The 13654-nt window shown below is 42.2% G+C and overlaps 1 protein-coding gene across 2 annotated transcripts in view; it reads left to right on the top strand.

Moving 5' to 3' along the window:
* tepsin (TEPSIN adaptor related protein complex 4 accessory protein) overlaps positions 1–13654 on the top strand; it is a 51861-nt gene that overhangs the window by 13391 nt on the left and 24816 nt on the right. The window contains exons 3-4 of one of the 2 annotated variants that reach the window (XM_068058192.1): positions 842–933; positions 9565–9658. In XM_068058192.1, the coding sequence (XP_067914293.1) occupies positions 842–933; positions 9565–9658 (186 nt within the window). The remainder of the gene's footprint in view (positions 1–841; positions 934–9564; positions 9659–13654) is intronic. The other variant, XM_068058194.1, reaches the window with a different exon arrangement.

Raw genomic sequence — 13654 nt, 5'->3', positions numbered from 1 at the left:
TTTTGGTCTGGCTGAACAAAGCCATTCAAAGCCTTTTTGCCCTGTTCAATTCTGAGCTGTGCTTCATAATCCGCATCTTCTCCATCACCAAGATCACTTATTTCCATCATCACCGCCTCGCTCACTTCATCCCCTGCCTCAATCCTTCCACCCATGAAACCTTAACGATGATTGAAATTCTTATCTGTGTTTTTTGTCACTTTGAAACCTATTTATTCTAATGGTCTCCTTGCTAAGCATGATGCTCTGCCCACCCATCACTTTTGGTTTCATGGACCTACACTGGCTCCTTGTCACCAACACATTAAATTTTAAAATCCTTGTTTCGTTCTCCGATCCCTGCAATGGTAGTACTCACCTGGCCTCTGCAATCTCCTCCAGATTTCCTTACCTTCTCACACTCTTCAGTTTTATAACTCTAACCTTTAGTGCATCCTTCCTCCCTTTACTCCATCATTGATGACAGAGATTTCAGCTGCCAAGACCCTGCTCTCTGGAACTCCCACTCTAAACTCTTTATTTCTATATTCTCCTTTAAAACTTTTCAAATCTCGTCTTTTTACACAAGCTTTTAACCACCCCTCTTAAATTATCTCTTCTGGTTTGGTATTTCTGTTCTTACTACTTTGTAAAGTGCATTGGGATGTTTCGTATACTTAAGGCACCATTGTTGTCACTGTTATTTACCCAACCCTGTAGAGTAGTATATTGTAGGGCTAAGTACCACAATACCATCAAGCTCAAGTTTTATTGTCTGCTATGAGAAAATAATCAGCCTTGCATAGCTCGTGTACGTTTGCTGTTAACGGTGTTGTTATTTCCTAACTGAGTGGAATTGCAGAAATTTCTCACGAGTCTATGGGATCTTGTCAGTGCTTACTGGAGTATCTGTTGGAGCGACTGCAGAACAACTCCTGTCATGTCAAACTGAAGGTAGGTAGCACTCATTTTGACTTCACATGTTCTTTGCCTAGTATAGATCCAGCTTGACTGCAAAGTCTTAGTTCTGTAAAACGCAGGGAAATAAATCTGTTCATCTTCACATCAATTGATTTATAAAAAGAAAACACTTTTGGTGACCTGCAATGCGGAACCAGCGAATTTTCAGTGGTGATGGTGGAAGAGCTCGAACCTTGAGGGACATGCTGCTTACAGGTGGAGGATCCTTTGGGAAGAGGACTTATGGTTCCTTTAAAGCACACACGAGGAAGGCAATAGGAAACCACCACCTCATGTACTTTTTCCCTGGTCATATTGCCCATTTCTCAAGGAATTGGGAGGCACTTATGAGTAACTGGAGGAAAGCACATGACTGTGAGGTGTGGAAAAATGAGCAGAGGACCTGCCCTTGGAAAGAGCACTACCACTACTACAATGTAGCACAATAGTATACCAACATCGTATGACAAGGGGGTGGGGGTGCGATTTTTGTCATAGCAAGTTTCTGATCTCAGTGGAACACTTTTGCACAGAGAGGGAACTCCCGCCCCTCGCTTTCCCCCCCCCCCCCCCCCCACCCCACCAGTGCTACATGAGATTGTGATCTGCTTACAAGTTTGTTGCTGTCTCGTTTCTTCTGGCTGTTGGTGCATTTTTGGAGCTTTCTTATACTTGTCTACAGAGTGTGATCTGGCTGGTGCTTTTTTGGTGATTTAGAAGCTTGTGCTAGAACAAGTTGCTTTCAGACATGGGTGGCCTGGTAGGGCTTCTTCTTGGAACAAAGCATGAATAGGAGAATGAAAAGAGGCCACATAGAGCAGGACAAGGTGCAAGAAGAGGGAGGGGGAGGAGGGAGAAAAGGACTGTCAGTAGGCGACCATATCTGCTGAAGGTCTTTAGGGAGCAATTCTCTTGCCTGAACTTCAGCAACGACCAATGCTTGAGACATCTCCACTTCACTAAAGAAGTCATGACTGATATCTGCCAGCTGCTGTAACCACCACTGCAACCTCAAAGTGGGACAAGGAAAGCATTGCCTGTGGCTGTTAAGGTGATCATGGCTCTTAACTTCTATACATCTGGCTTTTTCCAGACTGCTACCAGAGAAATAAGCAACATTTCATAGTTTGTAGTACATTGCTGCATAAGGGAAGCCACTGAGGATTTCTATACAAAAAGAAACGACTTCATCTCATTCCGTCTTGCCAAAGATGTGCAGGTGGAGCAAGCAGAAGGGTTTGCACAGATTGGAGGCTTCCTCATGGTGCAGGCTGCTATTAACTGCATGTACTTTGCTTTGCATGTGGCTCATGTGAATTCTGCTGTTTTTCTGAACTGAAATGAATTCCATGCTCAATGTGCAGCTGGTATATGACCACAGGCAGCACATCATGCAGGTCGATCCCCATTATCCTGGTTGTAGTCAGGATTCCTTCATTCTGCAGCAGTCCTCTGTGCCAGCCGCATTTGACCCCCATGGTAAGTCAAAGGCTACTGGGTGACCAGGGCTATCCACTCATGATATGGCTCATGATTCCAGTCCAGAACACTCATATGTGCACAGTAGGCATACAATGATAGCCGTGCTGATGCAATGAACATTATAGAGCACACCATGAACATCCTGAAACAATGCCTCTGCTACCTGGACCACTTTGGAGGAGTCCTGCAGTACTCAGATTTATGGTTGCATGCTACACAAGTTGGCCATTATCAGGGAATAGCCCTTGCAACCACCTATCATGCGAGAGGCTGAGGAGCAGGAGAATGAGGAAGAAGTACATAGGAAGTGGAGGAAGATGAGGATACAATCTAGATAGCCCGCTTCTGCCCAAGCTCAACAAGATCAAATAATTCATGAGCAATACCAGTAACCTCAGTCACACCTCCCCATTCCCCGACATCCCATGCTCTTTACCTGTCCTCGTTCACTGACCATCACATCCTCTTCTTTCCACAACACCGTAAATGTACATTCCAGTCCAAGTTGTTTGGTCTTGGAGGGTGAGTAGCTCTGGCTTCTCATTGGACGATCTCAGCCTGGGCTGCAGTAGTCTGGGCTGGCTGGCTCAAAGGGCACTGATGGAATGGTAGGGGTGGGAGCACAAATGCTGTCCTCCCTCAGGAGGACAGCAGGTTTGTGCTGCATGGAGCCACTCTCCCTGGACAGTGCCTCAGCAATCTTAGTAACGTGTTGAGCAGATTGATGGACTGCTTTGATGCCGTTGAAGCCCCTGTGAACTGGAATCCCAAGCCATGATGACAGCAGTCTAAGTTTCCACTGCAACCTTTGGTGGAAGCTGCTCGTGCTACAGTGGAAGCCAAGACATTGCCCATCAGAAGCTGCACCATGCTGGTTTCCACAGATGTATTGATGGAGGTGACTATGTTGGAAAGGATGGGCTGTAAGCTGTGCACAAAGCCCTGTACCAAGTTGCTGTTGGACTCATTACTCCTTGAAATTGAATTGAAGGCTAACATGCCTCCAGTGTTCTTGGACACTCGAATTAATACCGAGATGCATGGGAACAAATGTAGACTGCACAAGTTGGATTGGTTCAATTGATATCTAATTTATTGTTCCTTGTAACACAGTACAGGTTCTTCAATTACAAGTTCATCAATATATATACATATATCCTTACTACCACCCATTCAGTCAGTCTTTTAGCGATGGAGTAGGTCCCTGACAGTAGGTGACCAGCGTGGTGTCACTTCTTGCTTGTCTGCAGACCCGATGTTGTCTTCTATATGTACTACCACCTACTCAGTCAGTCTTCCAGCGATGTAGTAGGCCCGTGACAGTAGGTGACCAACCTGCTGTCGCTTCCTGGTGTCGTCTTGATGTCTTCATCTTGTTGGTTTCTTCTCCACGTGTTCTTTTGTGGGGAGGCCAGCTTATATAGAGTCTTTGTTGCATTATCACATTAACCTTGTCTTTTTACCATCTCAGCAGTTTCTTACACCTGGGCAGGGGATTCTCAAGACCATAGTAATATAGTCAGTTGTCACAGATCCAGTAACACAATCAACTGTCTCAGGACTCAGTAACACAATTAATTGTCTGCCATAAACAAAAACAAGAAATGCTGGATTCACTCAGCAGGTCTGGCAGCATCTGTGGAAAGAGAAGCAGAGTTAACGTTTCGGGTCAGTGACCCTTCTTCGGAACTGACAAATATTAGAAAAGTCACAGATTATAAACAAGTGAGGTGGGGGTTGGGCAAGAGATAACAAAGGAGAAGGTGCAGATTGGACCAGGCCACATAGCTGACCAAAAGGTCACAGAGCAAAGGCAAACAATATGTTAATGAAAGGAGAAGGTGCAGATTGGACCAGGCCACATAGCTGACCAAAAGGTCACAGAGCAAAGGCAAACAATATGTTAATGAAAGGAGTCAGCAATGTCCATCTGTTTGTATATCAGAGTCCCACCTTAAATCTGCTGAGGCCAGTTGACATAGGATCAATTTTGGACGATCCATACGTTTGCTGAATTGAATGGCCTACAGAATGCAGGCTTTCTGGTAGGCTTTCTAGTGCACCAAACATTTGAGTATGTATACCCATTAGTTGTCTTCAGTAGCCTGGCCTATTGAAGTCCTCATCTAACTTCTGTGCAGTAGAACTAGTGTGCAACCTCACCCTCCAACTAGCTGGTAGCTGCACGATCCTATCCCCTTACCCTGGCTTCTGAATACTGTGCCCAGGGTCTCAGCACATGCTGATCCCTCCTCTGTCTTACCCTCAAATAATGTCAGTATCTGAGCGAGGGAATCAATGGCGAAATTGAGTGACGTCTGTTCACCTTCACTTTCTTTTTCCCCTACCTCCACTGACTGAGCAGGTTTCAGTTCTTGGCCATCTGAAATGAAAAAGAGACAAGTTAGATTGTGATGAGGGGAGTGGAGAAAGTAAAAAATGTGTGCCTACACCCTCTGCAGCTTCTCACTTAGAAGAGATTGAGGTATGGAGTAAGATAAGAGAAGGAGGATTGGGTGTGCAGATACCCTCATCAGTTGCTTCAGCACCGCCAGTGGCCATGGCCTCAGCAATGCTCCTTCCCATTTGGGCCAGCACTGTTTCCCCCATTGGGGTTAAAACGTGCAGGTGCACTTGTCCTACCACAGTTCTTTACCACTGCCTCCTATTATGTGCCACCTTCTGCAAATAAGAGGTAAGTTTGCCAGTGGGCGTCCTGCAATATGTTTGGGCAGTGTGCCTGAACAGCTGCCAGTGTGTAGTCATAGAGAGATACAGCACTGAAACAGGCCCTTCGCCCACCAAGTCTGTGCCGACCATCAACCACCCATTTATAGTAATCCTACATTAATCTCATATTCCCTACCACATCCCCACCTACCCTCAGTTCTCCTACCACCTACCTACACTAGGGGCAATTTACAATGGCCAATTTACCTATCAACCTGCAAGTCTTTGGCTGTGGGAGGAAACCAGAACACCCGGCGGAAACCCACATGGTCACAGGGAGAACTTGCAAACTCCGCACAGACAGTACCCAGAACTGAACCCGGGTTGCTGCAGCTGTGAGGCTGCCGTGCTAACCACTGCACCTCTGTGCCGCCCCGTCAGATTGTGGGTTGTCAGTCTGTGGGTTGAGTTTTTTTTAAATTCATTCATGGGATGTGGACATCGCTGGCCAGGCCAGCATTTATTGCCCAGCCCGAATTGCCCTTGAGAAGGTGGTGAGCTGCCTTCTTGAACCACTGCAGTGCATGTGGGGTAGGTACACCCACAGTGCTGTTAGGAAGGGAGTTCCAGGATTTTGACCCAGCGACAGTGAAGGAACGGCGATATAGTTCCAAGTCAGGATGATGTGTGACTTGGAGGGGAACTTGCAGGTGGTGGTGTTTCCATGCATTTGGTGCCCTTGTCCTTCTAGTTGGTAGAGGTTGCGGGTTTGGAAGGTGCTGTCTAAGGAGCCTTGGTGCGTTGCTGCAGTGCATCTTGTAGATGGTACACACTGCTGCCACTGTGCATCGGTGTGAGGGAGTGAATGTTTGTTTGTAGATGGGGTGTCAAACAAGCGGGCTGCTTTGTCCTGGATGGTGTTGAGCTTCTTGAGTGTTGTTGGAGCTGCACCCATCCAGGCAAGTGGAGAGTATTCCATCACACTACTGACTTATGCCTTGTAGATGGTGGACAGGCTTTGGGGAGTCAGGAGATGAGTTACTCGCTGCAGGATTCCTAGCCTCTGACCTGCTCTTGTAGCCACGGTATTTATATGGTTACTCCGGTTCAGTTTTTGGTCAATGCTAGCCCCTAGGATGTTGATAGTGGGGGATTCAGCGATGGTAATGCCATTGAATGTCAAGGGGAGATGGTTAGATTCTCTCTTGTTGGAGATGGTCATTGCCCGGCACTTGTGTGGCACGAATGTTACTTGCCACTTATCGCCCAAACCTGGATATTGTCCAAGTCTTGCTGCATTTCTGCACGGATTACTTCAGTATCTGAGGAGTCACAAATGGTGCTGAACATTGTGCAATCATCAGCGAACATCCCCACTTCTGACATTGATTGAAGGAAGGTTATTGATGAAGCAGCTGAAGATGGTTGGGCCTAGGACACTACCCTGAGGAACCCCTGCAGCCCAGATGATTGACCTCCAACAACCACAACCATCTTTCTTTGCGCTAGGTATGACTCCAGCCAGCGGAGGGTTTTCCCCTGATTCCCATTGACCTCAGTTTTGCTAGGGCTCCTTGATGCCATAGTCGGTCAAATGCTGCCTTGATGTCAAGGGCAGTCACTCTCACCTCTTGCGTTCAGCTCTTTTGTCCATGTTTGAACCTCTGTAATGAGATCAGGAGCTGAGTGGCGCCTGGCGGAACCCAAACTGAGCGTCACTGAGCAGGTTATTGCTAAGCAAGTGCCACTTGATGGCACTGTTGATGACACCTTCCATCACTTTACTGATGATTGAGTGTAGGCTGATGGGGCAGTAATTGGCCAGGTTGGATTTGTCCTGCTTTTTGTGTCCAGGACATACCAGGAAATTTTCCACATTGCCAGTGTTGTAGCTGTACTGGAACAGCTTGGCTAGGGGCACAGCAAGTTCTGGAGCACAGGTCTTCAGTACTCTTGCTGGAATATTGTCAGGGCCCATAGTCTTTGCAGTATCTCGTGCCTTCAGTCGTTTCTTGATATCACGCGGAGTGAATCGAATTGGCTAAAATCTGGCATCTGTGATGCTGGGGACTTCAGGAGGAGGCCTGACTTGCAACAGTGCTAAGTGTATGAATGTGAGGTAAAGCATACGAATAGTAGGGTTTGATCCTGATTGATAGAGATTGTTGGAAGGTGAGCAACGGAGGTGTAGTGAATTGAGCAATGGATGAAGCTAGTGGTGTAGTTGATAGGAGATGCCATTTGCAAATGATCTTACCTTGACACCTCATGTGAGATCATTAAGCTTCTTCATGCACTGTGTTCATGTTCAAGGAGCAGCACACCTGACATTGACCTCTGCCACTATTTCTTCCCACTGCCTCTTGAGCATGTTGCTGGAGGGTATCCTGCCCCTCTGTGAATACAGGATATTTCTCCTTCGTTCCATATTTTCCACTAAGGCCTCCAGTGCAATATCATAAAACTTTGGTGCTCACTCTCTACTAGGGTCAGCCATTCTTCACTCTCACAGAGCACGGATTCACTTCTGAATCCACTGCCAGCACCTATTCCAACCACAGTGCACCTTTCCTTTAAGAGTTGTGGGCTGCCTTTCAATAGCACCAGGCACTCGCACTATCGGGCACCTTGCTGATGTATGCAGCCAATGAATAGCGCGGGGAGCACTGGCTGCATGCAGCAATCATTTAAGATAGCAGGCAGCTTGAATCTGACGTCTTGAATTGCAATGCACGAGTGCTGCTTAATGGAGCATTGCAATTGCTGCACCCTTTTTTGGGGGTTATCCAGTTTAACCCCCACAGTGTTTAGGGATACCATCTAGCCTACCCTTCCAAATCTCCCATCCATTTCCTTACCCTAATCCCGGAACTAATATATATATTAAAAAATTGTTCTGATTTTTTTTCCTTCCATAATTCCCTTGCAACATATTTCACAATTTTATTTCCCTTTGACTAAAAAACAATTTTGCCCAAATGGTCTAGTCCTCGAATCCTGTGTCCAATTAAAGAACTTTCTTGGCTCCAATTCTCCATACCTATGTAAAGCTTAAAGATGTTCATCAAGCCCATTCCTTCTCTTCTCCAGAGAATTAATTCCCTGTGTAGACTATTCTTCTGCAAGAGTCTGCCCTCTACGTTCATCCTAGGAGCACTTTTTTCTGGACTCCCTGCAGCAATTCTACTTCTGTGCAGTACTATGGAAATCAAAGCTGAACACAGTAATCCAGCTGGGGCCTCACTAAAACCAGATACAACTTCAACATCTCATTGGACTTCTATGCAAACCCTATCGAACAACCTATCTACCAAAACTCCCATATCTCTTTGCTGCTCTGCTACCTGAGCACTTTGCCACTTAATACGTAATTTACATTCTCGTTTCTTCTGTCTGATTTTATTTATCTGTTATTATAAAATTGTACAATATGCTTAACTTGCTTGTTCTTTTAAGATATCTGAGCTCCTCCAATTCTGGCCTCTTGCGCGCCCTGATTTTAATCACTGCAATGTTGGAGACTGTGCCTTCAGCTGCCGAAGTAGGCCGTAACCTCTGGAATTCTCTCCCTCAACCTCTCTGTCTCTTTACCCCTCTCTCTCCTCTTTTAAGATGCTCCTTAAAATCTGCCTCTTTGATCAAGCTTTTGATCATCTTTCCTGATTTCTCCGTCAGTGGCTCTGTGTCAAAAATGTTAAGCACCTTGGAACATTTTACTATGTTAAATGTGCTATATAAATATAAGTAGTTGTTGTTCTTGAGCCAACCAAGAAAAAATTTCTGTCCCAGGATATTGCAACCTTTGAATAAGTGGACAATGGATTGAGGAATATTTAATTTATATGTCCTATCTCACACCTCCATTCTCCCTTCTGAATAGTACAGAAGGTTGATTTTTAAATGGATACTTCAATCTAACAATCTGGTAAATCACTTATAGCAGCAATTGGGTTTTAGCTTTACAAAAGTGAACACTTTAGTGTTATTTTATATCAAAATACTGCTAATAAAATAACAGAACAAGTTGAGAATAAAAATGGGTTGTACACATTTCATGAAACAAAGAAAATGTGCAGTTGTCAAGAAAAGCCAACCTAACTGGGATTCTTGATTTTCAACGATCTCTCTGGAATTTCTTTCCTTTATTGCCTGACAAATACAACTGAGGAGTAGCTGGTAAATGAAACAATTGCAAAAGTCTTGCAAAACAATGTGATGAAATGTAAATTTTTTAAAAATAAGTTCTGTAAGTATTTAAATATAGTGCACCACCTGTCTGAGAAGTGTCATAATTTGTCCGCTTGCATAAAAGTCAGACAGGGTTTTAATCCATGCATAAAAAAGGTTCTATTGTCGCTGGTTCTCGTCCGCTTCAGTTACAAAGAGAAAAATAGACATTGTGCTGTGTTAGACACTGCACTGGCTTACATTCGGCGTGCAATAAAACTGTCTGCTCCATCTTTGTGCTCATAGGTTCTCAAGATTTTGCGGCATGTATGTAGTCATGGTTCACCTCAATTTACTCTGGAGCTTCGGAGGAATGCTACCATTATTCAAGAGGTAACAGGTAGGAATTAAAAATAGCTGGTAAGCTGTTATAACACCCATTGTATTGTCTAACAAAATAGAACGGTACTTTCAACTTTAGTATGTAAAACAGGTGGTAGCAGATTGGCGCTTATTATACAGCCCACTGGACTTTCAAGGGACAAAAAACAGAGTGTTTAATGGGCGGCCAAGCTCCTTCCATCTGAATTTGAAAGTTCCATCCAATATTTCCACTTCTAATTCCTAAAAGTGAATTTAAGCTATGATGATTGTCTGTTTTGTACTTGTCACCACACATTCATCTCTCACAGTGAATGCAAAGAAATCTGTTTGTATTAACCTTGATTGGGAGGTCAATAACGATCAATAGAATAGATTGTCAATTACTTTCTCTGGATTACTGAAAAGATGTTTATTCTTATCAAGCTAACTTGCCTTCCAGCAGCCTTTCCTAATAGGAAGGTTGGCCCAGGCAGTAAAGTCTACATACTGGATTCATTGAATTCTGTGTTGGGGTAAGATGGATCAAGTTAATGAATTTATTTGACATTTGAGATATTTTGATATAGTACTCTACAAAGTGACTTGGTGAACTTACCCAATTGTAAGGAACTTCATGGGACTGGAACCTATTGCCTTCTATTTGGGAAGGTAATCCTGGAACCACTCAATAGCTGGGTCATCCATTCTATTTAAATTTTGTTAAAGTGTCAATTATACTAAAGTACATTGTGAAATTTCCAGCATCATTGGCTGTTCCTGCCATATGAAAGGCTACACTTCAAGATTTGTCATTCAGTACTGCCTCACCTTTACACATGGCATCATCTATCTTTAGAAGATCACCATGGCATACAGTGCCAGACATCAAAGCACTGTAACCAGTTGTAAATGGAAAAATAGTATAGTACTATATAGGTGGTAAATTAAAAGATTTTTAAGTTTGTGCAAGTCAAACTAGTCTTGTATCATCAGAACGCCCCCCCCACAATTATCTTTCATCCTTATCGTACACCTCAAGCCAACGCTTTTTCCAAATGCACTCGCCCAGGGTTTCTCAACCTTATTGGCTTCTGAGGAGCCCCCCCTCCCTGCATTTCAGGTTATAAAAAATTCCACGGAGCCCCCTGTAACACAAGTTTTTTTTTTTTCCAGTATAAAAGTTGTTATACAATTAAACCTATATTTACTATTTTTGTTTTACTTCATGTGAAACTTGTTGCTGGTGCTGAGCAACAATTCTGTTGAGGCATGGAGGTATTTTGGACAAACACATACGCATGTTGTGGTCAGTGTTCATCGTGGCTCATTCTTTGTTTTCATTGATGTCATTGCTGAAAATCTGGCTTCGCATAAGTAGGTTGTACTAAATGGGACCAACATTGTTTGTGCTGCAGAAGAAGCAGTGCTCTATCCAGTTGCACCATAGCTAACATGATCCTGATTCATGAGATGTCTGCAAACATGCACTTTCCAGCAGGGGTCACTGGATGGCAATCAGTGGGAATCCTGGCTGAGTTTACCCTTCCAGCTGATTTTGGAAGCACGTTTATTGCCGTTTGACTCAGGACAGTTAATTGAGTGCAGCCTAGGTATCCAAATGGGATGCTCCTGTGCTAGTATCACATTGGGTTTGTACATTTACCCAGTGATCCATCAGTGAAGGCCTATATATTCACTATATATCTACATGTATTTCACAACACGTATTGCCAATGCAGGCATCCCATATAACTGGACATATTGCCAACCATTACTTTGGTAAGACTGCCACAACAGATTGGCATTGATTTTTGTTACTAAAATTATGCAAAAACAAATGTGCGTACACACACACACCCACGCATATATATATATATATATATACACACACACACCCACGCATATATATATATATATATATACACACACACACCCACGCATATATATATATATATACACACACACACCCACGCATATATATATATATATATATATACACACACACACCCACGCATATATATATATATATATATATATACACACACACACCCACGCATATATATATATATATATATATATATACACACACACACCCACGCATATATATATATATATATATATATACACACACACACCCACGCATATATATATATATATATATATATATATACACACACACACCCACGCATATATATATATATATATATATATATACACACACACACCCACGCATATATATATATATATATACACACACACACCCACGCATATATATATATATATATATATATACACACACACACCCACGCATATATATATATATATATATATACACACACACACCCACGCATATATATATATATATATATATACACACACACACCCACGCATATATATATATATATATATATATACACACACACACCCACGCATATATATATATATATACACACACACACACCCACGCATATATATATATATATACACACACACACCCACGCATATATATATATATATACACACACACACCCACGCATATATATATATATATACACACACACCCACGCATATATATATTATGTTTTTGTTACTAAAATTATGCAAAAACAAATGTGCGTACACATTTATATATACATATATATATATATATATATATACACACACACACACCCACGCATATATATATATATATATATATATATATATATATATATATATATATATATATATATACACACACACACACCCACGCATATATATATATATATATATATATATATATACACACACACACACACACCCACGCATATATATATATATACACACACACACACCCACGCATATATATATATATATATATATATATATATATACACACACACACACACACCCACGCATATATATATATATATACACACACACCCACGCATATATATATATATATATATATATATGCGTGGGTGTGTGTGTATATATATATATATATACCATTTGTATAGATTCCCCATCAAGCCAGGAACTCCTCCATATCTGCCATTGTTTGTACCAGTAGTTACGCCCCGTCCTTATTGCCCTACATATATTTTATATGTAGTTAATGGGCGTACCTCAATCAAATGCAAACTTATTGAACAAGCTTGTGTTAATTACTCAGGTGAAAGAGAAAACCCAATGAGAGAAAGAAAAAAGAACAAGCAATGGATTGAAAAAAATATATAACTGGAGCCGGATTTTGGGGAAGCAAGATCTGAAACCAATTGATAGATAAAAGTTTGTTCAGCTTGGTCCCTGTATTGAGTTTTTTTTTTTCTCATGAGAGTGGGTATTCTGAGACAACATTGAGATTCCTAAAACAAAAAAAAAAATCAGCGGAAATAAAATGATGAAACTAGAGATCAAAGATCATTGAACACAGAGATTAAAAGTGTGGAAACGGTTGGCAGCGAACTGAATGAATAAAAGAAGGGCAAAGTGTGCATTTCCCTCCCGAAGAAAATGACAAATAAAAACCGACACATGTTAAAAGCAAGTTTTAGAGGGGATACAATTAATCCAACTCTTATCCATTTTAAAAAGCAGAAGTGGCTGGGCTTTGATAAACTTATAGGAAACAGTAAATGTAGAGGGGGAAAGGGTAAAGGTTTATGTTTCATTTAAATTGAATGCAGTTGTCAAAAAGATCTCTACCAGATCTCTGACACCACGCCTGGGAGATATTTTACCACAGCCACAGGTGAAACTTTTCTCCCTGTACGAAAACAGCTGGTCTCAGCTTGGCATCTTTCCAAACTGAGATCAATCGCTTCGAGTATGTATAGTGGAGTATGTTGGTACTCAGTGTGCTACAACACTGGGTTGGCACACTTTTGACTTTATTACACTGAGTTAGAGGGATCCAATCAGTTTTCTCCTGTTAAAATCTAACTTCCCAGCAGCAGCAGTTCTGACACAGGCAATGAAAGCATATGGAGGCTGAATAAGACCACTTATCTTTTATTGTTCAGTTTGTTAGAATTCTTCTCTTGGCCAACTA

The sequence above is a fragment of the Heterodontus francisci genome, chromosome 26, assembly GCF_036365525.1.
Source record: "Heterodontus francisci isolate sHetFra1 chromosome 26, sHetFra1.hap1, whole genome shotgun sequence".
In the NCBI taxonomy this organism is placed as follows: domain Eukaryota; kingdom Metazoa; phylum Chordata; class Chondrichthyes; order Heterodontiformes; family Heterodontidae; genus Heterodontus; species Heterodontus francisci.
The sequence above is the reverse complement of the archived record's forward strand: the minus strand, read 5'-3'. Positions and strand labels throughout refer to the sequence as shown.